At 36.1% G+C, this 27,751-nt stretch overlaps 1 protein-coding gene across 13 annotated transcripts in view; it reads left to right on the top strand.

Annotated features, from left to right (window-relative positions):
• ATP9B (ATPase phospholipid transporting 9B (putative)) overlaps nucleotides 1-27,751 on the top strand; it is a 164,539-nt gene that overhangs the window by 92,000 nt on the left and 44,788 nt on the right. For all 13 annotated transcript variants that reach the window (XM_065052257.1, XM_065052250.1, XM_065052248.1 and 10 more), the window contains one exon: nucleotides 19,600-19,760. In XM_065052257.1, coding sequence (XP_064908329.1) covers nucleotides 19,600-19,760 — 161 coding nt within the window. The remainder of the gene's footprint in view (nucleotides 1-19,599; nucleotides 19,761-27,751) is intronic.

Raw genomic sequence — 27,751 nt, forward strand, 5'->3', positions numbered from 1 at the left:
AAATAAATAAATATGCACCAAATTCTTAATGAAACAAAATTTAAATTAAGTTGATCAATTGTGATATTGCTGCAAACTGAAGAGGAAGTAAGTCTGTCCCTTCTTCTGCTTTAGAGAACAAGTGTTACAAATACTATTTAGAAGTGCTTTGAAATGGCAGATGTCACTCTGCTGCTACTTAAAAACAAATAAAAATAATATTTTAGAGATTTTCCAGTAAAATGTGTTGATATGGTCTTGTTGGGAATGTATTTCAGTGAGGCTTGTATCATCTGGCTTAGGAAGAAAGCAAACACTGAGATCTATGATTCTGAATTTACACTGTCAAACTGAAACTTCTAGGTCAAGAAATAAGCAAGAAATACATGGGCTAAACTCTTGTAATTCCTCTCATCATTGAAATACACATAGATGCTTCAGTTGTATTTCTTGCTGGAGTATATAACATTACTTCTGTACTTAGGACTATTAACTTGGTATTTCTAATACCAAATTTTTAGTTTTCCTGCTTAAGGGTAGATGCTTTTTGACTAAAACAAAATTTAGAGATGCATACCTGTTCTATAAATGCTGAGTCAAAGACTGAAACTGAAATAAGTTTAAGCAAAATTGCATATGAAAAACAGTGACATGTATGTACCTGTTCAAGCATGTCACTTATCTGTACATTAAACTTAGAAGGATTTATTGTGTTTGCTGAAGTATTTAGTCATTTAACCAACAATTTTCTTAAAGTCAACACTTTGTTGTTTTATTACAATTATAAAAATTGTTTCATTGCCTAAGGATGCAGACACGGTCTGAAAAACACAAAGATAGAAGAGAATTTTCTTAATGGATCAATTCAATATGCTTTTAATTCCAAACAGTATAAAGAAAAAATATATCTGACAAGGTTTAATTTCAGTCTAAAATGATATATGTTTTGTGCTTTAAATAAATGCAGAAATGGTAACATTATTATGGTGTAATGGTGTAATTCTCTCTGCATTTTACCTCATTGGCAGTCACATCAGCTTACTTAGGAATGCAGTTCCAGCCTTAAAAAAAAAAATCAGATTGAATTGTGCTCCTCACAATACAGTAATCAGTAATCAATCCTATTTGGATAGATATTCTTAAACCTTGGCTTTCTGGATGAAGTTGAACTTGTCAATGCTAAAGGTCATTTATAGGTGTTAATTAGCCAAGGGGGAAATTAACAAACTAAGGTTATTTATTTATTGTCTGGCATTTTGCAGTATTCTCATTCTTGCGTATTTAAAGTGCATAATAGGGTTTTGTTATCTAAATTTAGAATTGCTTTCTCAGTTTTGATCTCCATAGAGCACAAGATTGCTAGCACAGCCCTTCTGGAAATGTGACCGGTTTCAATCAGTGGCAGCAGATTTTGGGGGTAAAGTTAAAAAAACCCACAATATATTGGAGGGAGATGGAAATGAATTAAAGGGAATATATTTTGTGTACTAAGACTGAAACACTAAAATTACTTGGACTGTGCAGTCTATCTATCTACACTCAGAATGTACACAGTAATGCGTCAAAATGAGTAGAAATTATCTTCAATAGAACTGAGAAATCAGTAGCCTCTGTAAAGGAGCTACAGCATGTAATCTGCCTAGTTTGCTTCAGATCAGTACAAAAATAGTGTTTATATTGCTAATCCTTACTAGCAGCATTCAAAATAATATTTTTTTTTTGCCTTGTATTATGGAATTCTACATCTGCTGTTATGCTTTGACATCAGAAGTAAAGCTTCATAGTAACTATTCTGTGTTCATCAAAATAGTGATAATATTTTTTTTTTCTCTAATCCTTAGCTAGCCTGTAAGCTAAATACCATGTCTTGTGGTTGATGCTTTGCTGATTTTATAAATGTTGATTGTTTGGGGTTTTTTTGTTTAAACAGATGCAAATCTGAGAACTGGTATTGGTTTTGTGTGTGTGTTGCCCTTGGTTATTTGAAAATGGCCTCACTGTGGTGAGCCTTGAAGTAATAAAAAAGTTTTTATTTTCTGGCAAACTGAGGAAAAGTCACATTGCCTCTCACTCTTCCGTCCCACAAAACTGCACTTCCAAGTATTTTGTGACCAAATTTACTTCTCCACATAGAAAAGGCTTCCGTATGCTTGCCCTTCTCTCTCCCCCATTCTGTGAGAATTCTTAAAAAATACTTCCTGAAAAAGAACACTCCTCCCACCCTCACTTCTTTATTTAGAGTGAAATAGAGTGGCTGAAGCAGATTAATGTGTTATGAGAAACTGATACCAATTTACCCATTCAGCACAGCATTTTCAGTACTCAAAATACATGCTTCTCTTGCCTTGATGCACTTTTTTGAACATCCATAAATTCGGTTGTCCAGCATCTTGTAGTTCATTAATAAGCCATTCTTACCTGTTCTGCCTCAAAGGCTGACATTTGTGAGTCCAACTGGCATTTCTGTTCATGAGTACCTGTGTCAGCAGTAGTAGCTCTTCTGTACTATGCCAGCAGTCTTCCCAGAACAGTAGAATCAGATCATGAATCTTGCATGTTCGTGTAGACAGAGGGAAGAAAATGCCCCATGAAATCCCCTGTCAGATAACAAAACGAAGAATTTGCTGCTACGTAAAGACCTTCAGAAGGGCCTTAGAAATGCATTTACTTTATCCTGCTGCTGTACTCTTGTGCAAGGGCCAGTAACTTGACTTGCCTGTTTTTCTTATTGAATCAATCATCGATGTTCATAGTCTATTTGAGAAGAATGTCCTTCTGTGGCTGTATGCCTGGAAGGCCTAGGATAAAAGCAAAACCTTGAAAACTGTTTTGTGGCTCTTAATGACAAATTTCAAGGATTTATAAGAAGAAAGGGGTTTATGCAGCACTTTTTATTGGAGTATGGTCTGCTGTGCTTAATTCTCCTAAAAACTCCTCTTGGTATGGGATTAAATTGATAGAGTTGTCACCGGCAGGTAGTAAGTAGTCCCCAATCTCAGTTTGTCCCCTGTAACCAGAGCTTCTGTCTGAGAATGTGCTTAACCACCAGCTTCCCTTGAAGTATGAGAATCCCTCTTTCGGTGTACAGGAGAATTGTTGGGATCAGGCCGTGAGTAAATACACGTAGTACTGGTGCTTCTCTCTGTGTCCTCTTTCATCTCTGAGCAAAGGAATGAAAGTAGCAAAAGCCAGAAAACAGAGCATCCCCTCTCAAAGTCTAGAGTGTGTCGGTGAGATGGATGGAACAGTGTGAGATGAGAACAAAAGACATCTTTCCTGAAAAGTTTGGAAGGAAAAGGCTGAATGGCAGAGCAGCTACCCTTGTCCTTCTGAAACTGGATGAGAACATTGATGCTTGGAAATGATCAGCAGTGTTTTGGCAAACCAAAAGCAAAGTTTTTTGTGTCCTTCACTCTGAGCCAGAAAGCATGTCTACCTGCTATCATTACTAGTAACTCCATTACCTGAAATAGCAAAAGTGTGGTAGTGGAGTTTTCAATCCTCAGATGACTAGTATGGAAAATATGTAAATGAACTGATGTTTTTAATTTTTCTTTCATATATAGGAAACCGGAAGAATACTAGATTTATACCACTATATTAAAGCAATAAGAGAACAAGACTGAAAGTCTTGATTGACTTCTTTGAGTGTGTATGTGGACAGAATTTACTAAATGCAAACTAGTACATCGTGCCAGGTTTTTTTTTCTATGCTCCTGTATTTACCTACAGCACACTCTATAACTTTGTAATTGCTTCTTCTCAGAGACATAGTAGGGCATTTTTATGCACATTACCAGGGCTTCTCAAATAGCAGTGTAATTTTTTTTGTACTCTTCTTTATATTCTTCTTTCCAAAAGTAATAACATGGTAACTGTACAAATGGGAAACTGGAACACAAGAGATTGGTAGAAGAACAGGAACCACAAAACCCAACCAAACAAAAACCCAGAAAACCCACAAACAAATAACAACAGCAACAAAAAACACACACACACACACAAAAAAAAAAAAAACAAAACAACCACAAACCACAAACACCCCCCCCCCCCAAATAACCGAGAGTGGATTGGACTTCACTTCTCATACAACTTTGTGTTTCATAGTACTGTTATCTCAAATACTGCTAATGTTGGGTTTGCATGCACATGATGTCTGTAGCCTTGGAGCAAATTTGTTCCTAATGCATTTTCTTTAGCATCTTGAAAATAATATTATATCATTACTTATCTACTTCTCTGTTACATCCCTGGGCTATAGAGTAAGTTCTTCCATGCTGTATCCTGCTATCAATTCACAAGCTAATGTCTCAGAATAACCTCTGCCCTGACTTCTAATTTGTTCTGAAAGCAACAAATTAAACATATTACGCAATTGAAATACCAAGTCATGTGATAGGTCTTTTCTGGCTACATGTAATTTAGTGTGGGGCGCTGTGTTGCTGTACAGTGTCTGAGTCACCCAGCCTGACGGCTGCTGAAGTACAGAACTGAACAGATCATCTTCCGTACTGTGTTACGGTACTGTGCTGCTTGGGACATGAACGTTGAATCAACATTTCTATTTCACCTGATACCACTTTCTATTTACAAGCCTACTGCAAAGCAAAGTATGTGCAACAATATGTGATTTAGTTCTAAACAAAGTAATTGCAGTACAAGAACATACAAAACAAGCAAGGGAATGGCTCTTCAATAGTGAGAAAATTCTCACTGCACTCTGGGTAAATTTCTGGGTATACTATGTATTTTAGAGTTAGTGGCAAACTCTTCCATTGGTTTCACTAAGCTCAAGACTTTTTTTCAGAGCTGTATAATTCCTGCAATGTTAAATCCATTCTGTATTATAACAATATAGGAGGATAAAAATTGATATATTCCAGAATGTGAATGACTAGCCATAAGCCGAATGGTTAGCCATAAGCCATGTCTAACTCATAGTCCTACATTTTTGTTTTTGTCATCACTGGGAATTTTACTTGATGATGTTCTCAGATCACTTCCCATTTTGGAGACTCCCATTAAAAGCTTTTTGGATTTTGTTCCCTTTTAGTATGTTTTAAATGTGAATGTGTTAGAATTTGGCTCAGCAGCTCAATGTCATTTCATACCAGTGTTTGAGGAAGGATCAGTGGTGGAGTACACGATAGTCCCTAAAGCAGATTAATCTCACAAAACAGTCTAAGCAATTCTACAATAGATCAAGTACAGAATAGTAACAACTTTTTGCATATTCACCAGAAATAGTGTATTTTACCTGTAGTGAGCTAGGCTAAAATGAATGAGTTGTGGTAAAATGTGGAAACCATTTGAAATTTTTCCATTCTACAGAAGACAATGCAAAAGGGAGATTCCTTGTGTAGTTGGCTTGCATTGGGTATCCCAGTGAGCTGTTACAAGAGGCAGTCCCTGATGGCTGTTTCCTCTCAGATGCTGTCTCCACTGCTGCTCATTAGTTGCAGGAGTTTGCTTGTTTACTTGTGTTGTTGCCATTGGCAAAAAGCAGCTTCTGGGAGGTGGAGAGGGTAGGGGCAAAGGGCACTGCCCTCAGATGATAATTACAACCTCATCTGGTGCCCTGGAACTGTCCCACCTTCCTAATGTGCTTCTGGCGGGGCTGTGCTGGCAGCCTGCAAGACAAAGTGCTGGGAACCACAATATTGACAGTGTGGAAATAGATCCTTACATGGTTTTGGATATTAGAGTTATGCTGAGTGTTTGTTAATAAGAGCAATGTACCACCGTTGGCACTGATTTTCTTCTGCGTGTGTACTCTTACTGGGTGTGTTTTACTGGAAATCTGAAACCTCTAACTTAATTGTGGAACTGTGCTATATGCTTTTCTTTGTAAAGATGCATGCACGCATTCCTGAAACTCATGGTTCTAAAATCTCTAGACTGCAACTGTGTAGAAAGTCAAATGTGCCTCATAACTTTATTTAATAACTCTAGCAACTGTTAGAAAAGTGTATATTTTTTTTTTGCATAATTTTCCATAATTAGTACAGTTATTTTAATATTTTTCTGAATTTCCTCAATTGTTTCCAATATGGAAAGGAATTACATAGGAGAAATAGATTAGTTTTTACAGTGAGTATATTCAAAGTATGTTAATTTTTTTTAATTATGAATGAAGGATGTCAGAAATTAGGATCTTTCAGAGACTTACAAAGCATTCTTGAAACAGACACTCATCTCATGGTTATGTCTTTTATTCGGATGCCTTGCAGGCATTATTTAGCTGGCTACCTTTCTTTTTATGTAGATCAAGTACAGAAAAACAGATCATCTGTGTGTCTTCATTTTTGAGACTTCTCAATTTATACATCTGAAGTCTGATGTTTTTCCTGAAGTACTGGAGGCTCAGTAACCATCATGATTCACATTACTTTAAATCTTAGTTTACAGTGATGAATATCTAGAGGGAGAGGAAAGTACAATACATATCAGGACATAATATTTTTTTTATATAGGCTGAACATAGCGATCATAACTTAAATACTTATTTCTGTTCGCACCCTTAAAGTAACAAACTTGTCATGTTCTTAACAAATACGATCTTTGCCCTTCTGTTTTACCTCAGCTCACAGTGCAAACCTGTGGATAGATTTAGCATTAAAATCAGCATTCCAGCTTGTACTGGATGAAAATAATGTGGTTTAGATTGTAGATTATTTTGCAAGAAGTGGATTGCTCTTCATATTCTTAAGGCTAATTCCCTTCCCATCATATCTTTTGGAGTGTGTCCCAAAACACTGTTTATACAAAACAGCATTCAGTTTCATTTCTTCTATGATTTGGAGACTTTGTGGAATCTTTTGTTAATCTCATAATCTCCAAGGAATCCACTCAAATATTTTCTTTTATAAAAGCAAAGATAGATGACTTGTGACTCCGCTGAAAATAAGATTCTTACTGATGCCTTCAGGGTTTGAGGGATAGGCTGGGTTTTTTTTTTCCTTTTTCCTATCACATAGATTTATTTTTCTGGTTTCAGATTGAAAGTGGTTGGGCAGTTGTTCACTTTTCTTTTGAAGAAACTCTCGAAAAAATTTTTGATGCACTGTTGTAATTGCCTACTAGATGTATTGTCTCTGTTTCTCAATGTGACTCTGCCAGCACCAGTCCTCTCCTTTGAACTGCATATCCCTTCTGACTGCCTTCCCCCTTGGCTTGTTCTCTTCTCCACCTTGTTATTCTGGTCTCTTTAATATTTTTCGTAGTTCCGCCTACCCATTTCTTTCATCTCCACATAAATCTTATGTATCCTTGCATTTCTCTTTCCATGCAGCACCTTTGTGAAGAAGAAAGTTTAATTCTTTGATAAACTCAAATTGTCAAAGAATATTCTTCCTCTGTCACAGTTTGTTTACCTTGAAAAATACTGTCTTGGTTAATTTGCACCCATTGTGCAACAAAGAAGATCATGATCCTGTTTTACCTCTTCAGCTCTGGCTGCACCCTTCTGTGTGCTGCTTGCTCCCCGGCGGTTCCCAGTACTGTCACCTCCCTTTTAAAGCGGCTTTCAGTGCACTGGTCATCTGCTCTGCTGTCAAGTTGTTGGCTTCAACTTGTGAATGCATGGGTGGTTTCTTAATGGTTTTATGTGTGGGAAGAGATTCACCGTAAATAAGTAGCTGAGTAGCCATTTCACTGACCTGCTCTAAATACACCATTGAAATTCCCTGCGGTCACGCTTAGCCAAAGTTTCTCTGGCTGTATGGCCACATCTTATTCTCACTTCTGGCTTTTTGTTTCAGCTATTACTTTATCATTATTTTCCCCTTTATACTCAAATCAATTTGGCTTGTTGAGGTAGTTTATGCAGTACCTAGTGCAGGGCTGTGCTCTGTGTAAGGAGACCTCTCTCTGGATTTGCAGGTTTTTTTTTTTTAAAAAAAAAAAAAGGTATATCTGTGTGTATTTAGAGATTCAGGGATGTGGTTGGGGAGAATTAATTTTTATGAATGAGATGCATCTAATTGTGCTTGAGCAGTGAAACAATACTCTGGAGAGCGCTGGGCAGAAGTGTGAAGGGTTTGCCCATTAAACCATTTTGTTCCATGGATGCATCTTTCTTTGGTCTTTTTTTCCATCTATGTGAAAGTATGTATTCAGTCAGTTTCTTACTCTTGAAATGAAGAAGTGTGTTTATATAGCCCTTCCCTGTGACACGGTTTGAATTGTTTAACAAATACATTGGCTGGTGTTCTTACTAGTTTTGTAATGACTCTCCCCATTGTGAAATTACATTCACTCTTTATGTACTATTTTATTTTAAAATATATTTAATTCTGTAAACAATAGATGAGCTTTTAATGCCTTGCATAGTATTTTATATTTGACTTTGACCTTTCAGTTTTCTTTAAGAACCTGAGTAATTTATTTCTAAGTGCTTAGGAGTTTTATAGTTGTACTACACAACAGTTTCCTTGTGGAAGGTTTGCTAGCTTCCAATGACCCTTAGCTGCCATCTGGTACAAATTCAAAGTGCTTCTGTCATCTGCTGCTAATTGCTGTCACCTGCATATTGCAGTCACTCTGAGCAACTTGGATTGCAGTAAAGCAGGATGCATACTGCTTTGTATAGCTGCAATACCAATTATTTCTTTATTAATTTAATAAAAAGAGTACATGCATCATTAAATGGCATGAATTAATATAAATGGCATTTCATGTTTATTTTAATGACTTTCAGGGTTTAGTCTGACATCCAAAAATGTGTGTAGATTTGTATTATGAATGTAATTATTATTTCAGTATTCTTCAGCCTGTTTATTCTGGTAAGATTGTTTCAACTGAATCCTGCAGAAGAGTTCTTTAATCTTTTCTGTTAGCTGATAAGCTTTAGTCAGGGCACTAGCCTACAGCACCATATTATATTAATATATTTTACTTGTAATTTAGAGAACAAGAAGAATATCCTGATCTGAAGGCTAAACTGTCCCCTGTGGCACTTGCACAGCTGATAATCGTGAACTAGAAAGATGTGTATATCAAATAGTTTACAAAATGAAGCCAGCTGTGTTTCCCTACATACTGTGGCTTCCTGACATGCATCATTAAACCTTATTAGCTACTTCCTTTTACAAAGATTCTGGTAGTCTTGAACATTGCATATTAACATTTTCTGCCCCTCCAACTGGAAATTATTTGCTTTATTGTAGAGTGTCAACTTGCTCTAGTTTCTGATGTGTTCTAATTGGTACTTTAGAGTATAATCATAGTGAAATACCACTCCATGCATTTCTTTATTTGGAAATTAATACAGACCTTTTCACTTTATCTGTCAATCTGGGCAACTTTTCTCACAATTCCCAACTGTTGGGATTGCTTACAAACCATTAAGTATGAAATGGTTCACAAAATGTCTTTAAGAATACAAACGTGAAAAGCAGGAGTTCGCTTCTGTGGTAAGATCTTTTTTGTTGTTGTTGACCTAGTAATAAGGCGGTTAGAGCTGATAAGTTTAATGATGTAAAAGAACCCTCTATGTAGTGATATAATTAAGTTCATTTTTTGCAGATGAGATTTTGTTTAAAAACTTACCACTTGGTTACTGAATCCTGATATTGAATTTCAGCTCAGATCTTAGGAGAGCAGAATTTTTGAAATATTGAGCTCTCTGTGGATAAAACCAGATTTGTAATTAGTATGAAACTAACAATATGTATTACATATATATGCATTTGTACATGTTTACAAGTCTTTCAGGTGTATGAACAAAAAAGCAATTAATTGCTTCTGCTCTCCATGAACAAGATTGTGGGCAATATTATTCCAGAACCTTATTTGTTTGCATGATCCTTAATAAGGATAATTTCAAGGCAACATGTTCTACTGAATTCTCTCTAAACATATTTCGTGTTTACTTTAGGACAGGAGGCACAAATAGCATAGAAATTTTATAAAATCTGAATAACATGTAACTGTATAGAGAAGACAACTAAATACCATCTTAATGGTCTTTTTGTTAATATTCCTCTTCTGAAAATTTGGATACTTATTCCAGAAAGCAAATTTTATTTATAAATACATTAGTGTATCAAAGTTGAGCTAGAAAAATCTACATTTCACATAATGATTTCTACCACATGGTTGAGTCTGTAAAATGATGTTTTTATACAATACTTGTGAGAAGTTGCACATAAAATCTGATCTAGAAGTCTTCATTGAGAAGAGTTGTTTTTCCTGTGCCTTAAATGGTTGTGGACATTTACTCCAGACATATTTTGGGTATTTCCATTTAAACTTGAAGATGGCTTCCCCCATTCCCCCTTCCTTGGCATTTTCTCCTATATTCTGACTTTTAATTCATCTTCAAGGAGATTACTGCTTCTTTTCCATCATATTGAACAGCTTTCAAGCTCCTCCTATTTAATTTTAAACTACAAATAAAACCACGTACAACTTTTTCTTCCAAAATGCAGCTTAGATGTTTTTGAAACATTTCTTCACAACTTGCATACAAGCACAATTTCATACTCAAGAATAGCTAGGGACAGAGACAAGTTTGATGCACTGAAAATACACTTTTTTTTTTTTTTTTGGCTGGAGTTCTGTTAGCCAGAAATGAACTTAGAAATTCCCTTTTCATATTTTTTTGCATTCTTGAATGTTATTATATTTAATTATATATTCATATTACTTGTGAGTAGCATTCAGATATAAATGGATTGAGGCAAACTCTGAGATGTTTTGTGTTTGTTTAGTTTTTTTAACCTGATTTCCAGTGGAAGAAGGCCCAGGTGATTTTTGTTGTATCCAGACCCGTGCTGAGGCAGGTTGGATGGTGGAGTTGAGGTATAGACAGCAAAGGAGAACAGAGAATCTAGAAGTGCTCCGTCAGTGAAAGAATCACTGCACACTGCCAGTAGGGATCACTTTAATTTCTCCTTCAGGTTTTATTGATTCACGTGAATTTCTTGGTGAATCCATCTTCAGAAAGTTGTTTCAGTCACTTCAGTGAGCTGTGTATTGTATGTACCATGCTATTTCAACTATACTTCCATGAAGAAAGGTTGCAGCTCTGATTGCCATGTATTTTTGTGGCATAAGACCAACTTAATGTGTGCCACTGTTTCCTGATGAAGATTTTTTTTTTCCAACATCTTATTTTTAATGTGAAGCAAGCAAATGTTGGATTTCTTCAGATACACATTTTCAAGGGTTTGCTTAGTAGCAAAAGATATTTTTTAAAAAGCTACAAGGTTCAGGTACCATTTATTAAAATAACGTTAAAGATAAATTGTGACATATATAAAACAGGAATTCAGTCCCTATAGCTACAAAAATTAATGTGCGCAGCTTTCTGTATGAAAAGTTATTTAGACCAGTCAGCCACATGGTCTGAAGTGCAGATATGTTAGAATTTCCAAAGTTTAAGCAAATGAAAGAGCTAGCTGTTGCTGTGAGTTTGTTAGGTCCCTTGTATACTTCTTTTTCTTGAAGGAAGTAATACCTCTTACTGAGCTGTTTTATTTACTTTTTTTACATACATCGCATTTTTAAAATATTAATATAATTACAAATTCTATACAATAAAAATTTTGGGACTGGTTCTCCCCATGCTAGTTTTGTGGCTACTTTCGTAAAGCTAATTACTTTTATCTCAGAGAGAGTTAAGCCATGTTTTTTTAATCCACCTAGATTTGAAAAAAACAAAGCCACCACACACAAAAACAAAACAACAACCAAAAACAAACAAAAAAAACCCCAAACCAAACCCCCAAAAAACCCAAACCATGCTCTCTCCACTGAGTATGGTTTAATAATAGTGTGTAATGTTTACAGCTGCTTATTCTGTATTCTGACCATTAAAAAAACTGATTATGTGGCAGTATGCTAGAAGAGTCTTGAGTGGAAGCTGATGATGATCAAGGTTAAAGAAATAAAACAAGCATTTTTAAAAATTACAATGAAATAGAAATTTGAAGATAGTGTTCCAGTGTAAAATCAAATGTCTTTAAATCCTGATTTTGTTTTCCGCTCAGAATTCCACGTCTTTCCAATTTTGATCAGTTGTAAGGAGGACTGCGAGTGCTGAGCAAATCTGTTTCTGTATGAAATCGTGTGTACCTAGACTGTTTTAAACTGAAAAAATAGGTGTCTTGAGAGTTTTGCTGTTTTGAATACTTTTGGTTGTTGAAGTCTCGTGTATGACTAGTTAGCTTAGATTATTGAAGTAATTGTTCTAAATTGAATGGTGATCTTGAGAAACTGTTTCCATTTGATATCTTCTAATAGGAGGAGGGTATGTTACTAATGCATGCCAAAATTTAAGAAGCCATCAACATTTTCATTTTCTTAGTAGGCTTTGTGCATGTTTTTATCATTTTCGTGTATGACAGGTGCTTAGTGAATTTGGAGAACATAGGGTCGCATGGCATCTGACTACTGGCACCTTAAGGTGCGAGTCTGACTGCATAAAGGTATAGGAAGTGTATCTTTTTGCTAAGAAGGAAATGTCATAGTTGGAGTACACGATCTGCATTGTTAAAGTCCTTCGAATAATTACCTCTGAGCATTTCAAACTAAACGAGGTAGATGCTGTCAGGTAAGGAAGATAATACGGAAACACAGGTGGTCCTGTAAAGGTTCAGCTTGGTGCTGCGTTACCGACAGCTTGTGAGGAACAGTGGCCAGCGCCAGTCTTGAGCACCCTCTACTGACCAAACTGTATATAGCAGTTCTTTAACGGCTGCGAGTCTCTTTTTCAGCGTTCTGTCAAATTAGAGCGAAGTACTGAAATGAGGTAGAGGCAAATATCGGTGATTCGGCTTCACTATTTTATGTAAAGACTGATTCTACAAAGAGTCATCAGACTGAAGAGTATTTAGACACGTTAGGATAGTTGAGCAAACTGCAAAAGTGTTAATGGAAATCAGATTTATAGTCAACTTCTATTCAGTTTCTCTCCTTTTGATCTTTTGAAATATAATGTTTTACTACAGATATAGCATTAGGATAAATCAGGACAAAACTGAAAAAGAAGGCACTCTTCAGAAGGCTGTGAAATCAATGGCCAATATTTGTCAAAATGAGTGCCTTACTTCAGGCCACTGAGCCCACTATTTAAGTAAAGTTGTGGATATAGCTCACTGATATTTTTTTTATTGTAGTAGATGTAGCTAGAAAGGCCTAAACACCTCTAAAAACCTGGAGAGGGCTTTCAAGTTTCCCTTTGAGTATCCAAACTCTGATGTTGAGTCTGGAAAAATCAGTGTCATAAAATAGACAAATAAAGGAGGCAGAGAGAGAAAGTGTTTGAGTCTTCATCTTCTTTTAGCATTATAGATATTACCAGCTACAAGAAGGAATTTTGTTTCTAAAGTGATAAGTTTATTTCAAACCTAGATATTATGCAGTTATTAAAAGCTTGTTGAAGTAAAAGCAGGCAAGTCAGAAGGGTATTTCAAAATGTAATAGACTTCTTTTGCTTTTAAGAGCATTTAAATTTCTGGTTTGAATACACATCAAAACATTAAAAAAAAAAAATCTACTTGCAGCTTATTCTTCTTCCCTTGAGTGATAACCATGTATTTCTTCTTGAGTTTTAAAGGTACTTCTGTATTAAATGCATGTCTCTTGGATATGGGCTGATTTTTTTTCCTAAGAATACAGACAAGTAATTGTAATTTCTTCCTTTGGGGATACAATTAATGCTAAATATCTAAAAATGTTTCTTGAAATCATTGTAGAATAGACATAATTCAGTTCCATAAATCTGCAGTATTAACATAATGCCAAATATTTGTTTAGTCAAAGTGTTGTTTGGTTGCATTAAAGCTAGCATGAAAAATACATACTTTTTGCCAAAGAAAATACAAAAATGTTACTGGAATCAAATGGACTATTTTCTGGTTGTTACTTTTGTATAACTCCAGTAGAGTGGACTCAATAGCTAAAGTTTATTTTAGTTTTACTAAGTCAGGTAGAACCCACACACAAACCACTGTGATTATTGCTCTAATTCTAAAATGAATAAAACATATAATAGATTTTTTTTTTGGTGCTTCAGAAGATGTTTTCAAAGTTTGTCATTGTTGCTCTTGCATCTAAACAAGTGATTGGGATGTTTGAAAGTGGATTTGAGAAAAAGCAGGAATAGGTGACTACTACTTTTTTCACTAAATTGTCACTTTATATATTTCAGTGTTTTCTTTGCTTTTCCTATCTTTGAATCTGCTGCTTAAAAGAATGAGTAAGATACAGGTTAAAAACTGTAACATACTATATGCAAGTTTGGGTGAGTTTTATGTTACTCAGGATAGGCCTGTAGGGAAATGTATTTGTCAAACTGTTACTTAAGGACAGTGAATTAAGGAAAGATGCTTCCTAAACGTGAATTCACTTGCTTTATTTGTTTTGATTTATATATTAGTTTAATGTGGTTACCTGAATTCCTGAGCAGTCAAAAATTTGCTATACATGTTTGTAGTGTCAAAGGTTAACATATAATATTGTGTCTCTTTATTTAGCCTTTAAACACAGATTAATGATCTGTTATTCCTAAAGACTATAGGAAATGTGTAATGGATTACTGAAGAAAGCCTTAGGTGTTCAGCTATATGCAGCTAACTGTATATAGCAATCTATATAGAAGTTATTTTTTAATAAATGATGAAATCCCATGAATCATTTTTCTTAGGCATTGTCAGCCCAAAGAAAAAAGATATACTATTTGAATTTTACTAATTTTAAATAATTACCTTACTGCTTGCATAGCTGTTACATCTAAGCTTAGACTAGAATTAATGAAAACATGAATAACTGACTAGTATTCAAGGTTCAATGAAGTTAAGTTCAGAGCATGTGTTAAGAATTGGAAAGAAAATTTTTATGTTTATGGTGCAAATTAAAGCCAAAGTCTATCTCAAACATACGTACCATGAAATTTCATTGTAGTCAATATGGTGTTTGTCAGTGCAGAACCAGACTGATTACTGGAATATAATTACTTTTGTGGAGGAATTTGGTTGGAGGGGGAAGCCTTTTCTAAGATAGTGCCTTAATACTTCAACAGTATTGAAGTAGGGTGCTTAAAAAAGGCTATTTATAAGCAATTATTTCTGATGCACTTTAAACTGTAATTGAATAAAAAATGACTGCACTAGACTATTTTGAGAAATCTTTACCATTGTGCAACATTTAGGGTTTCTTTCATTTAATATTCTAGCATTAAAACTTTTCCTCATTTTCCAAGTAATATACTTTTTAAAATGTTAGAATAATTATTCTATTACTACAATAATAGCTTCAGAGGATAATCTTTCCCCAAAGTTAAGCATCTAGGGCAACAGTAGTAATCTTACTGTTCGTGTTCTATTTCAGTAATTAGAAAGGGGTTCTTTTTTGTTGCTTTCAACTTCTGCTAGTTAAATTAAGATTTTTCTTGTGATCACAGAATAGTTTGGGCTGGAAGGGACCTTAACGATCATATCGTTCCAACCCCTCTGCCATAGGCAGGGACACCTTCCACTACACCGAGTTGCTCAAACCTCATCCAGCCTGGCCTTGAACACTTCCAGGGATGGAGTGTCCACAACTTCTCTAGACAGCCTGTTCCAAGGCCTCACCACCCTCATGGTGAATAATTTCCCCTTTATATCTAATCTAAATATACCCTCTTTCAGTTTAAAACCATTACCACTTGTCCTATCACTACATGCCCGTGTAAAAAGTCCCTCTCCAGCTTTCTTGCAGGGCCCCGTTAGGTACTGGAAGGCTGCTAGAATGTCTCCCTGGAGCCTTCTTTTCTCCAGGCTGAACAACCCCAACTGTCTCAGCCCATCTTCATAGGAGAGATGCTCCATCCCTCAGATCATCTTCCTGGACCTCCTCTGGACTCATTTCAAGAGGTCCACATACTCCTTATGTTGAGGGCCCCAGGGGTGAACACAGTACTCCAGGTGAGGTCTCACAAGAGTGAAATAGAGGGGTAGAGTCACCTCCCTTGACCTGCTGGTCACACTTCTTTTGATGCAGCCCAGGATACGGTTGGCTTTCTGGACTGCAAGCACACATTGCTGCTTATGTTGAGCTTTTCATCAACCAAGACCCACAAGTCCTCTTCAGGGCTGCTCTCAATCTGTTCTCCGCTCAGCCTATATTTGTGCTTGGGATTGCCTCGACTCATTTGCAGGACCTTGCACTTGGCCTTGTTGTACTTCATGAGGTTTTCATGGGCCCACCTCTCAAGCCTGTCAAGGTTCCTCTGGATGGCATCCCTTCCCTGCAGTGTGCTGACTGTACCACACAGCTTGTTGTTGTCAGCAAACTGGCTGAGGGTACACCCAGTCTCACTGTCTGTGTCACCGACAAAGATGTTAAACAATGCCAGTCCAAATGTTGACCCCTGAGGAACACCACTTGACATTGGTCTTCATTTGGACATCAAGCCATTGACTGCAACTCTTTGAGAGTGATCATGGAGCCAATTTCTTATCCAGTAGCAGTCCCTCCATCAAATCCATGTCACTCCAATTTAGAGGCAAGGATATCACGCAGAACAGTGCCAAATGCTTCACACAAGTCCAGGTAGATGATGTCAGTTACTCTTCTCTTATCCATCAATACTGTAACCCCATCATAGAAGGCCACCAGATTTGTCAGGCACTATTTGCCCTTAATGAAGCCATGCTGGCCATCACCAGTTGCCTCTATTTTCCATGTGCCTCAGTATAGTTTCCAGGAGGATCTGCTCCATGATCTTGCCAGGCACAGAGGTGGGGCTGACTGGCCTGTAGTTCCCCAGGTCTTCCTTTTTTTCTTTTTTAAAAATTAGGGTTATGTTTCCTCTTTTCCAGTTAATGAGAACTACACCAGTTCCCACTGATAATATGTAATATAATGACTAATACCTTGTGGTCCAAAATGTGAAGTTTAGACCTTTAATCATTCCCTCATTCAAAAATAAAGCATTTTTAAAATGTGTAGGCTTTTTTTTGTGCAGGTAACAATGATATACTTTTTATTGATGATATAAGTCATTATTTTACTGAGAACCATTATCTATTTAAAACTTTGTGCATAAATTAAAGAGACGCTAAATGGATTTGCAGTTGTTGCCATTAGTAGCATTTTAGATTATACAGGCAATTATTGTGTTCATTATCGCAGAGCAGCCCCTTTGCAAAACTATTGTGGTTGTCTTAGACATTATGTACAAATTTTCCCTTGGAGATTAAAATTTCCAGTGGTGTGTTTAATTTTGTTAACATAGTTGTTTCAAATAGAACAAATATTTCGACAAGTAGAGGAAGATTTGCTTTCTAACGTAGCAAATAGCAATAAATGTAGAAAATTACTTCAGTTCTTAAGTCATCTATTTCTTATATTGCCATCATTATTCTAGTTATGATTGTTTTCAAAAGAAAGAAATCACTTTCTTAAGATGGTATATTTTACAAATGCTTTGATAAAATCACAATGTAGTTAAAATGAAGTTTACCCATTTTTCCAATATTCAGATGAATTTTAGAGACTGTTGGTGTATTTCTACATTAAGTTATCTGGATAATTCAACAGTGTTTCATTAGTTTGAGTGCAGAAGTTGTTTAAGTGGAAAAGCACAGAGTTAAACTAATTAAGTATATTTCAGTACCTTATAGTAACTAATTTTGCGGAAATGGAGAAGGCGTTTCTATTAAAACTTAGATTCTTTGTGTGCCTTCTGAAGTAGGGTTTTGCAATTGCCTTCACTTGCTATAGTAAATGAAAATGTTAATATTTACTATGGTCAGTAGCATGATCTATATTAAAAAGTATGACGTTATTAGTAACAAACCAAAGGTTCTCGAACAAGAGATCTATTGCATGAAAATTTTTCATTGACTTCTTTATCTCTTAATATCTTTCCAAATACACTTTTGTTGGATTCCAAATTAAATTTGCATCTGTCTTCATCAATTATAAAGGTATTAATGTTTTGAATTAGCTGCGTATCAGTGTACAGTGGACTAAATTTAATGTTTCTGTCCAAAAAGTGGCATTCTTTCCAAAGAAGCTCTTTGTTTGTTTCTGGGGTGGGGTTTTTACAGGGTGCAGAGTGGGAGCTGAGGGGATAGATAGGCTTTTACTACCGTGATGGAGGGGAAAAAAGTGTGAGGTAGTGGTTATGTATATTGCAAGACAGTGATTCTTTATTTTATTACAAAAAAAGACCAACTCTAGAAGGCCAGATTAAATCATTCCTTTCACTTTTTAATGGGATTTGGATGAATAGAGTAAAATATGCACTTTGCATTCATTGATAGCATCTTTAGGTTGAGGTAATTGAGTCTTTTTTCCCTGACTGAATGAATAATGACTTCATCTGATCCTCAGCGAGGCCTGAAACTTAGGCTGCCTTTGTCAACACAAAAAGATCTGGGCTTTGAAATATGCTCTACTTCCCTGGCTTAATTTTTCTTCATTTTAATCCAAAAACCTATTTTTCTCAATAATTCAAGCATAAACTATGTAGTAGTTGAAGCAGCGGAAATTGCAAGATATTTGTCGTCGTTGTGCGGCTTTTGAAATGCAGCTGATAAATCAGTCACTGTGGTCTTCAGCTGCCTGGTTCTCTAGGGAAAAGACAGCCCATGTATAAGCAAGATTGCTGGAATTTTTAAGAACTATATTTAAAGTGGTTCTTGTGCAGACTTTTTGTTATCTAAGGAAGTGTTATGTTTTACTGGTCTTACTGGCAAGACTTGGAGATAAAAAGGGCATCTGTGATGTGGCCTAGGAAACTCTTCCTGACATAATTTTCCCACGTATTTTAATGGCTACAAGAGCATCCCAAAAAGTAGGATATAAATACTTAGCTTACAGCATACGTTATTGAAATGGTGAGAGTCTTAGTTACATAGCTTAGAAACATTTTTTCATGAGAAACAGTGGATGAAAGATACCCTCTTAATGTATTTACTAAAATGTTTATAAATCAAATACCTTTCTACTCATGAAAATTTGAAGTTTTGTTGTACTATTTTGGTTTGAAAATTAATATTCCGCTTGATTATTGTTATTATATTAAATAACTGAAAGCTTCATACTGTTAAAAATTGTTTCTATGAAATCAGTTCACATTTACAGACCAGTGTGGGAATATAGTTACAAGTTACAGTACACTACACAAACAAGAAGGTAGCTCTGTTGCATTTGTCTGATGATTCTTGAATATAAAAGATTTTTCATCTTCTAGCAGTAAATGAGCAGTAGCCACCCTGCAAATATAATATGCAGTGCCAGTATTTTTGCTGCATGCATGACAGAAGAGAATTGTTCCTGCTGATTTGTTCAACTTTAACTTGTCTTTTCTCCTTGCCTTCCTGTGTTCCTGTCCTGGATCAAGGGATGGGGGAAGGATGTGTCAGATATAAAGGCATTCAAAAGGCCTGCCTGGGGCAGTTCATGCTGGTTTTGGGAATTGTTATTGTCCTGTAACCAGGGAATGTCTATTGCATGCAAGCATAGGAACAATAATCAATTCAGTTATCAAAATGTAGTTAATTATTACAAGTGCATGGATTTTTAATAAGTAGGAATAAAAAAGCCAATAATAGCTAGTTGTTCTACAAATGTGTCAATTTAAGACAAAGTTATTACTATCTTGACTTATACTTCTTCTTCTAGGTTGGCTTGCTGGACCTGGAGTTGAATCAACTGACCAAAGCCCTGTTTTTGGCGTTAGTTGCACTATCAGTTGTTATGGTAACCTTGCAAGGATTTGTAGGCCCATGGTATCGCAACCTTTTCCGGTTCCTTCTTCTGTTTTCCTATATCATCCCAATCAGGTATGTATAAGACTGAAAGAAAAACACAGATGTCTCATTTCATTGAATGTGGTTTTCTTGAAATTTATACTTGCTTATCATTGCAAAGGAAATTGATCTTATCAGGAAGCCGAAGGAGAAGGTGCCAACAAATCTGCTGATTCTTGAAGGATCACTGTACGGAAAACAATACTGTTGTATTTTTTTTTTTTTTGTATAATGTTCATCTTCCTGGAGTAATCAGGATATCTAATCCTTTACTTGCATAAATGTATTAATAAGGATACAATCTTGGTATATTTGAGAACATGGTCTTAGGAAACATATTGGAATGAACTGTTAGGTATATTTTTGAATTTTATCTGAAAAGCCTTAAATACTGAAAACGTTCAATTTATTTGGTTAAAATACAGACTTCTTACTACAGCAATGATTAATTTAAAATGAACGACTGAATAATGTAGGTGTGCTTTTACCGTGAGAGGACTTTTAACATGTGTAACCAAGTAGAGACTAGCCCTGAATTAGTTAATTCATTAAGCATGAGTACTGTATATTCAAATTGCAGGTAAACTGGAACAGGAAATAATATCCCTGTGTGTAATCAGGTTTTCTGTGGGCACAGAAGTGAGAACACAGACCCTTAAATGTTGTGGTTTTTTTTTTCCTTGAATGGGTATTGTCTTTGCAAAATGGAAATACTCTCCCCTGTTAAAATACCCAGTTTTTGGATTAAGGTGATTGTTAATTTTAGATGCTCTCTGGAACTCTTCGATTTGAGGTAAGTCATTCAGTAAAGCCCAGTGGCTCACTACAGAGTTAGCAGCAACTGAACTGTTGGTAGGTTTAAGACCTGTCCCCTCAGTTTTGCACACAATATTTAAATACATGTAGTATAAGTAAAAATAACAAAGGAAAATAGGAGGATTTCGTTAGTTGTTTTCATCTAAGCTTACCTGACTTGTGTGTTACCATGTTCACATTTTTTCAGTATGTGTCTATATGAAGGGAACTGTATCATATTTGACCAATTTGATACTCAGGCAGTATCTGTCTTAAGGTTTTATAACTTAAGGGACCTGTACTTTTATACTTGTGTGTTATAAGAGCAACTGATTCCGTTGGGAGGTTGAAGGAGAAAATTCCAGCAGATATGCTGGGGAGTTGAGGGGATCTTATTGTAGAAACTGGTCATCTTAGAACCATTCATTGTCATAACTCCCTTAATGCTTGTGTGATGTTACTGTTCAGGTCACATTGTCATTCCCCCTATAAACACACAGTTCTTGAATATTAAGCAACTTATCCATGTGAAGAGGCAAAAAGTGTTGCATTCAAGTAATAAGAAAAGTCTGTGTGTTGCTGAAAGATGCACTTAGTCATCAAACACGTGTAGGGGAAGGGAAAAATGAGCTAAGACTATAAAGGATCACTTGTTGTTGGTCACTGTGTTCTTTGATAATAAACATACTAAGCCAAAAGTTATTAAAATGGTTAAAAGACAGATATATCTTTGTTACTGGATGCAAGAGGATTAAGAGCATATAGGTGGTGTAAGTAAATTTGACTCTGTATTGACAGTTTGACATATGCCACTGAGAAACATGTTGATTGAGCAGCTTATTTTCAGCTCTTAAGAGACAAGTTTAGTGGACTTGTGAAATTGTTCTTTTCCAAAATTATTTTCTAGGATATACCTACTCCCCTTTTTCAGTTGCTTGTGAGAGATAATATGCAAAGTGAAATGTTAGGGAATGTGATTGATTTAGTTCTGAAATGGACCATATTGTTACTCTACAGAAGAACAGGCAGAAATATATCAGAGAATACTTTTCTCTCTAGAGGTTTATCTATTTCTATACCAACTTTTCTTCAATTCTCAGATCATTTGTATACAGGGTGGATTCTCACACAGTCAGCAAAATAAAAGAACTTCAGTCATCCCAACATTCACATATAACTACACTTCTCTTCCTCTCTTCTGGATGTTAAGCATGGAAATTACTTACTCTTCAGGCTGTATTTGGAGTGTAAACTCTTGGAGATAAAAGTTACAAATGTAATGACGGTGAAGCACCAGGTGTTGTGTCCTCTGATTATTTTAAAAATAGCCATATTGAGAAAACAATGAACTTTTCACAGGTGAAGGACATGCATGTGGGAGATCAGGACTGGCTGATACAGGAAAAGTATATCTGCACTCATGCACACATGAAATGTGTTAAATGATGGGTTTAGAGAATTCAGGAAGTTTCTAAATGTGGAGCGCTTTTTTTGCTGTTGTGTTTGTCTTTTGGTTTGCAGAGCAAGGCAAAATTACAGGTAGACAATGAAAATAATTTTCCATGGCCAGACATGTTTGCTGAAGACCTTCAGGAGGAGGTAACTACCCTGTTTCCCTGGAAATAAAACCTGCCCCCAAAATAAGCCTCAGGATGATTTTTCAGGATTTTTGGGAATGCTTGAAATATGAGCCCTAGTTACAGTTCATTAAAAAAGTCCATTTAAATAGCATCCAGGCAGCTATGCATGTAAAAAAGTAAGCATCTTTTGGAGCAAAAATTAATGTAAGACTCCGTTTTATTTTTGGGGAAACAGGGTAACTGTTAGCAGAGTTTAACTGATCTCAGCACAGCCTTTCCTATAATTAGTGGGACTTCTGGTTTTGCTCCAGGGAGCAGCTAATTCCTTGAGATCAATCTGCATCCTGAATACTCTTATAGATGAATGTTGCTTCACTGTGCAAAGGGTGTTACTATGGGGTATGTAAGACTTCAGAAGTATAAACATAAAGCAACTGTAAAAAAACAACACCACCCCCCAAAACAAACAAACAAAACAACAACAAAAAACCAAACCAAAAACCAACCACCAACAACAAATGCAATGACCAACACCTACTCACCCCTCTTCCCCCCAAAACCCCAGCCCACAACATTGCACACATTCTGCAGAGTACAAGGAATCAAGGAAGTAGTGGTAAACAAACATTGAAAGCTCAGCCCAGCTCTTAGTGGGTTGTAAGTTAGAACTATTATGCACAAGGTGTTTTGAACAGCCCCACATCCCCAGAAACATTTGGCCCTCTTTTAGAATTGATGTTTCTTTTTCCACTGTGGAGGAAGCATAGCCCAGGGAGCCTCCGTAGACAATCTGCCTCCCTACAAAGTTAATCTATTTGAATTTCTTAAAATATATTGGGAAAGACATTTACTGTACACATTTAAAATTCCAGTACAAATCATGTGAGTCTTGAGTTTTTCCTTCAGTCTTCGTAGCTTCTAATTTTAGCAGTTGTTTTAGCTTTATTTTAAAAAAAAAAAAAAAGCTGTCAGAGACACAGTTACCAATAGTTGTATGTGTAAGTACAAGAGAACCAGAAGATACTTCAATGTGGGATGTGAGATACCTGCTCTCAGCTACTGAGCTGGAAATCCTATTGTGTGTGTGGGTGCAGGAAAGATGACCGGGCTGTTAGAAAGCCTTGCCACAATGCAATTCTGTCCCTTCCTCTGGCATTTAGTTGTAGCATCTCTTTGTCAGCGCACTAGAGCTGCAATAGTAATCGCTTCAGAAATGACAGCCAAGACCAAAGAAAAGGCTTAGCCTTTGTGATGGGACTGCACCACCTAACTGGATCCTCTCCACCATCAAGTAATGGGACTTTGTTTATTCATTGTCCAGTTTTCTTCAACGCCTTTAAAGTCAAAGTGAGTTGTGCTTTGACTAGAGTCCTTTTTTGTGGTTGTGTTTTGTTGGTTGGTTTTCGTGGGTTTTTTTGTTTTCCCCCAGAAAAGGTAGCCAGGAAGTTTTTCAAGACAATTTAGGCTTAGCCAAGCAGTGTTTGGTGAAATTACTCCTTCACATAAATGGACATGTGAATCCTCTAACTTCATGTGCTTCTGCTATTAAGAAATGTAGAGGTTTTACTATAAAATGATAAGGTATTGACTGGGCATCTGGTAATAATGTGTATCATCCGGGCTCTATATTTAGTAGAGGTTTAAAGCTGGATTGATGGGGCTTATTCAGCCATCCTCTAGTTTTGGTGTACACAGAAGCCAAAATGTCTTTTGTCCTTCATTCAGATGCTCCAAGGCTCCTGGGCACTGAGTCATTCTGCAAAAATAAGCTGTCCCAAATATCTAGAAGGAACTGCCTTACACTTGAGTAGTAAAGTTTTGGGGCACTGCCTGACTGCCAGCTGCTTTTTTCTGGATCTTCAAGAGGAGCATGCAACGAAAATCATTCAAGTTCAGTAGACAGCAAGGAAAACACTGCTAAGAAGTTTTGTATCTGAAATCCAATAATATCCACTCAAATCGCTGATTGTACAAATATGAAAAAGGAGGTTTCATTCAATGTGCTTCTGTGTATTGCTGAGATCCAGGGAATTCACACCTATGCAGGACTGTCGTGTCTGCCTATCAGCAGCAAGCAGCTATGCTGCTTTCAATCATATTGCCATTGGTGCTTGTCTGTATAACATACAGATGTGAGAGTATCAGTATATGTAGTCTCACATATACAGAAAGAATATATATTAGATATGTGATGCAAAGCTTTCAGTGTGGAAGAGCTAAAGAGCTACTCATGAAGTAGTTTAAGGAGTCTTTATAAATGAGCATTATGCTTCTATACCATACCGTGATATATAATGCAATCTATATAGAGATTGTAAAATATTAAATAAAGTTTCTTGATATTTTACAAACTAGTTTTGATTTCTTCATGCAACAGGAGCTGTGGTGTGTGTCTTACATGCTAAGAGTAAGTCTTACTCTGCCCAGTAATGTATTGTAGTACTGCCTGAGCTAGATCTGTGCCTTTCTTACAAAGTCAAATATCCGTGCTACATAGAGAAAGCACAATCGGTTTTAAAAGTCATTTTTAATTGATCTGTTGCAGTAGATCTTTTTCCTTTTTAACCTTTCAGTATTATCTATTTGGTCCTAGTTGCTTTTCTGTTTTTAATCTAATAATATTGCAGTAAGTAATGCCCAGTTTGTCTGGAATATACTAAAAATATTCATGTTTTTAAAAGTATTTGTATTAGACATCTAATGTAAATATTGTTGCCATTGTATGAGAGGCTTAATGAAGGAAGGTATCTGACCTGATGAATGTGAAAATAACAGAGAAACATTTTCAATAGAAGTAATTATTGTTATTATGAGCTGCATATGCTACATCTCTTGTACCAGTGTGCTCATTTGACATGTGTTCTATTTGTATTTTGCACTCTACTGTTTTTTTCAGCCTGTAAGAAATTCATAGATTTCTCATTAATTATTACCCAGACTTCCTCCTGAGGTTTTAAGTTCTACTTAAGTTACAACATCTAATTATCTGTACCTAGGTTGCATGTGGCCCTTGAAAAAACTACATGTGCCATAGTCGCTATAGCAATACAGGGTTGATGTGCATTTTTTTGCCACACCTATTTAAGCGTAAATGTGTGGGATTGAGTTCTCTATTAAAGTTGCATTCATTGCTTGTGTTTTATGTAACGTGCTGTGTACACTTTCTTTCATTTTCTTTGATATGCTTACATAATAGACAAAATTCAGGAAAAAAAAAAAAAAAACACAGAAAAATTGGGCTGAGAGAACTAGTGAGACCAGTTAGGAAGCAAACAAGGACACAGATCTGAGTCTCTTCTTTGGAGTATCAGACAGGTAGTAGAAAAAACGAAGTTAAAATGTATATAGTAGACTAAACATAAAAGGAATATTACATTCAAATTTCCTCTCCAGATAAAATATGGGGTAAGGGGAATTAGGGGAAATTAAAGGGATGATCTATGGGGTGATCTATTTTTTAAATTTATTTAGATCTTGATAGAATGCTATTTTTAAAAGAATTAACTTCTATTTTGTTCTATTTTTGTCGGTTTAGTGCCAGGTAATAGAAGTTGGCAGGCTCTAAAAATCACCTTCTGTGAAGATTTACATTTCCAGGGATGTTGAAGTTAAAGCACCTGAGCTTGTTTCTTGACCAATGATTTCACAATTATTCCATATATTTTTCTAGCTTGTAAATAATGTGTATATCTCTGTACAGTTTATGGCTGTTGGAAGCAGGTAGGAGTATGGGAAGGTTAGGGGGCATAGCCATAGGGTATTTGGTACTGTTTTGGTTATTAACATGACCCATAAATGATCTTCAGTATTTCACTTAGAAAGAAGTCCTGAAAATAAAAAGACTACATCTCAATTAGTTCATTTATTTGGATACGGTTATGGGTACTCATACTGTATCTGGAGTTTTGGCAGTGCTTTGTTTTTTGGTACAAAACTTCTGCTCAGGAAGTTCCTCCTGCCGGCCAGACCTCAAATAAAACTATAATAGAAATGTGATTCAAATTCATACTTGAATTTTATTCAGCATGGTTTCACTTTGTTCACAGAATTGTCTTTGCTAACATCATTAGGTCTTGATTTCTTTTCCCCAAGTCATGAAAGGCAGAAATTTCACTAAATATGCCCGTTCTCTGCAACAGCCTTCTAATATCTATATTAATATTCGCTGTCTAAAGATTGCATGTAAATTGGCTTGCTAAAATTAGTGTTACTGATGCAACAGTGTGCTAGTGCTATGTATGGCGTTCTTCTGTGCATTTCAGTTAATAAGTGGTGTGTATGGAGTCTTTTAAATTGGATGAAACTGAGAAGGATTTAAAAACTGGTGAATGTAAAATGCTTTTTGGTTATTTAACGAGGTTTCTTAAAGTCCACAAAGGATTTATGAGAAATGGTAGCTAATATTGTCAAGCACTCAAAGTGGCTTGGTGTTGAGTAAGCTTAGTATCTCCTTGGTTTGTTGTGTATATTCTTGGACTTTTCAGTCAAGTATTTCTACCCTTTCCAATGCAGCTCTTTTGGAGGGATTTCTAGTTTTGAAAGCAAGCTTGGTAGTAACAGGCCTCCATAATTTTTGGTGTTACAACAATGTCTGTGATGTGCTGGTGATAGCTGCAATGACTTCACAGAGAAAAATTTCCTTGAAGACAGCAAGCACCAGGGGAAGGAAGTAAGAGCAGGACATAGAGTATTCAGAACATCAAAACCAGTTAATGTGCATGCTTCTGAAAGATGCAAGTAAAGATATGAACTGCACTTCAGCTTTGAGAGACTTCTCTGATTTAATCTTACTGAAGTACAGTTTTTCCTATCTGGATGGCTTTGTAGGTCTCCATCTTTAGAGCAGCCATGTGGATTTCCCTCTTTGGGTGCCATGTACCTGCGATTGCAGTTCTGTGATATTCATCACTGAATTACTGCTTCAGTAACCCAGGCTGAAAAAAAATACTTACAGTCCAAATGACTTTGAAATGGGGTGATGTGCAGCTTTCATCCTTCACTTAACTCCAGTTACTCCTGGCTAGAGCAAATGTCTGACTGTTTTTAAATAAGGTGTGCTTGTGTTTATCTTCTTGAGCTAAACAGCATCCTTTGTAGCAGACTGACCAATCAGCAGGTTCTTGTCCATAAGAGTAGTAAATCTTTTGCTGTTCTTTCTGTCAACTAACACGTCAGTGTGAAGTGTGTTACATTGGTTCTTATATATTGTCTAACTCTGCAAATTCACAGACATACAAAATACTAATACTGGTTGTTCAGTACCAGCTCTGGACTGACTAAGGGTAAAACTGAAGTTAACCACTGTGAGGCAAGTGACTTCCAGTATTTTTCTCCTTGTTATACTGTAACATTTTCAAATAAAAAGAATCTGGTAGAATCCTCCCTCTGTCTGTCCTAACTTCTTTCTTATATAGTAGTATTTGCATGTCTGAAGACAGCTGAAGCTAAGTATAATATTGTAAAACTAATTGGGGTATATCACCAGGCAGAAGGATGGCTTTCTGCTGCTTCTGACTTTGTTGGGAAAATAAGAGCTAGTTAAAGAACAAAATACTGTCTTGAATGGTTGAGAATCTGGTATCAAAAAGGCTTGTTTCTTTTTGTGCTGGACCATGCATTGTTTTCTGCTATACAAATTCAGGAAGGAGA

The sequence above is a fragment of the Columba livia genome, chromosome 2 (genome assembly GCF_036013475.1).
Source record: "Columba livia isolate bColLiv1 breed racing homer chromosome 2, bColLiv1.pat.W.v2, whole genome shotgun sequence".
NCBI lineage: Eukaryota > Metazoa > Chordata > Aves > Columbiformes > Columbidae > Columba > Columba livia.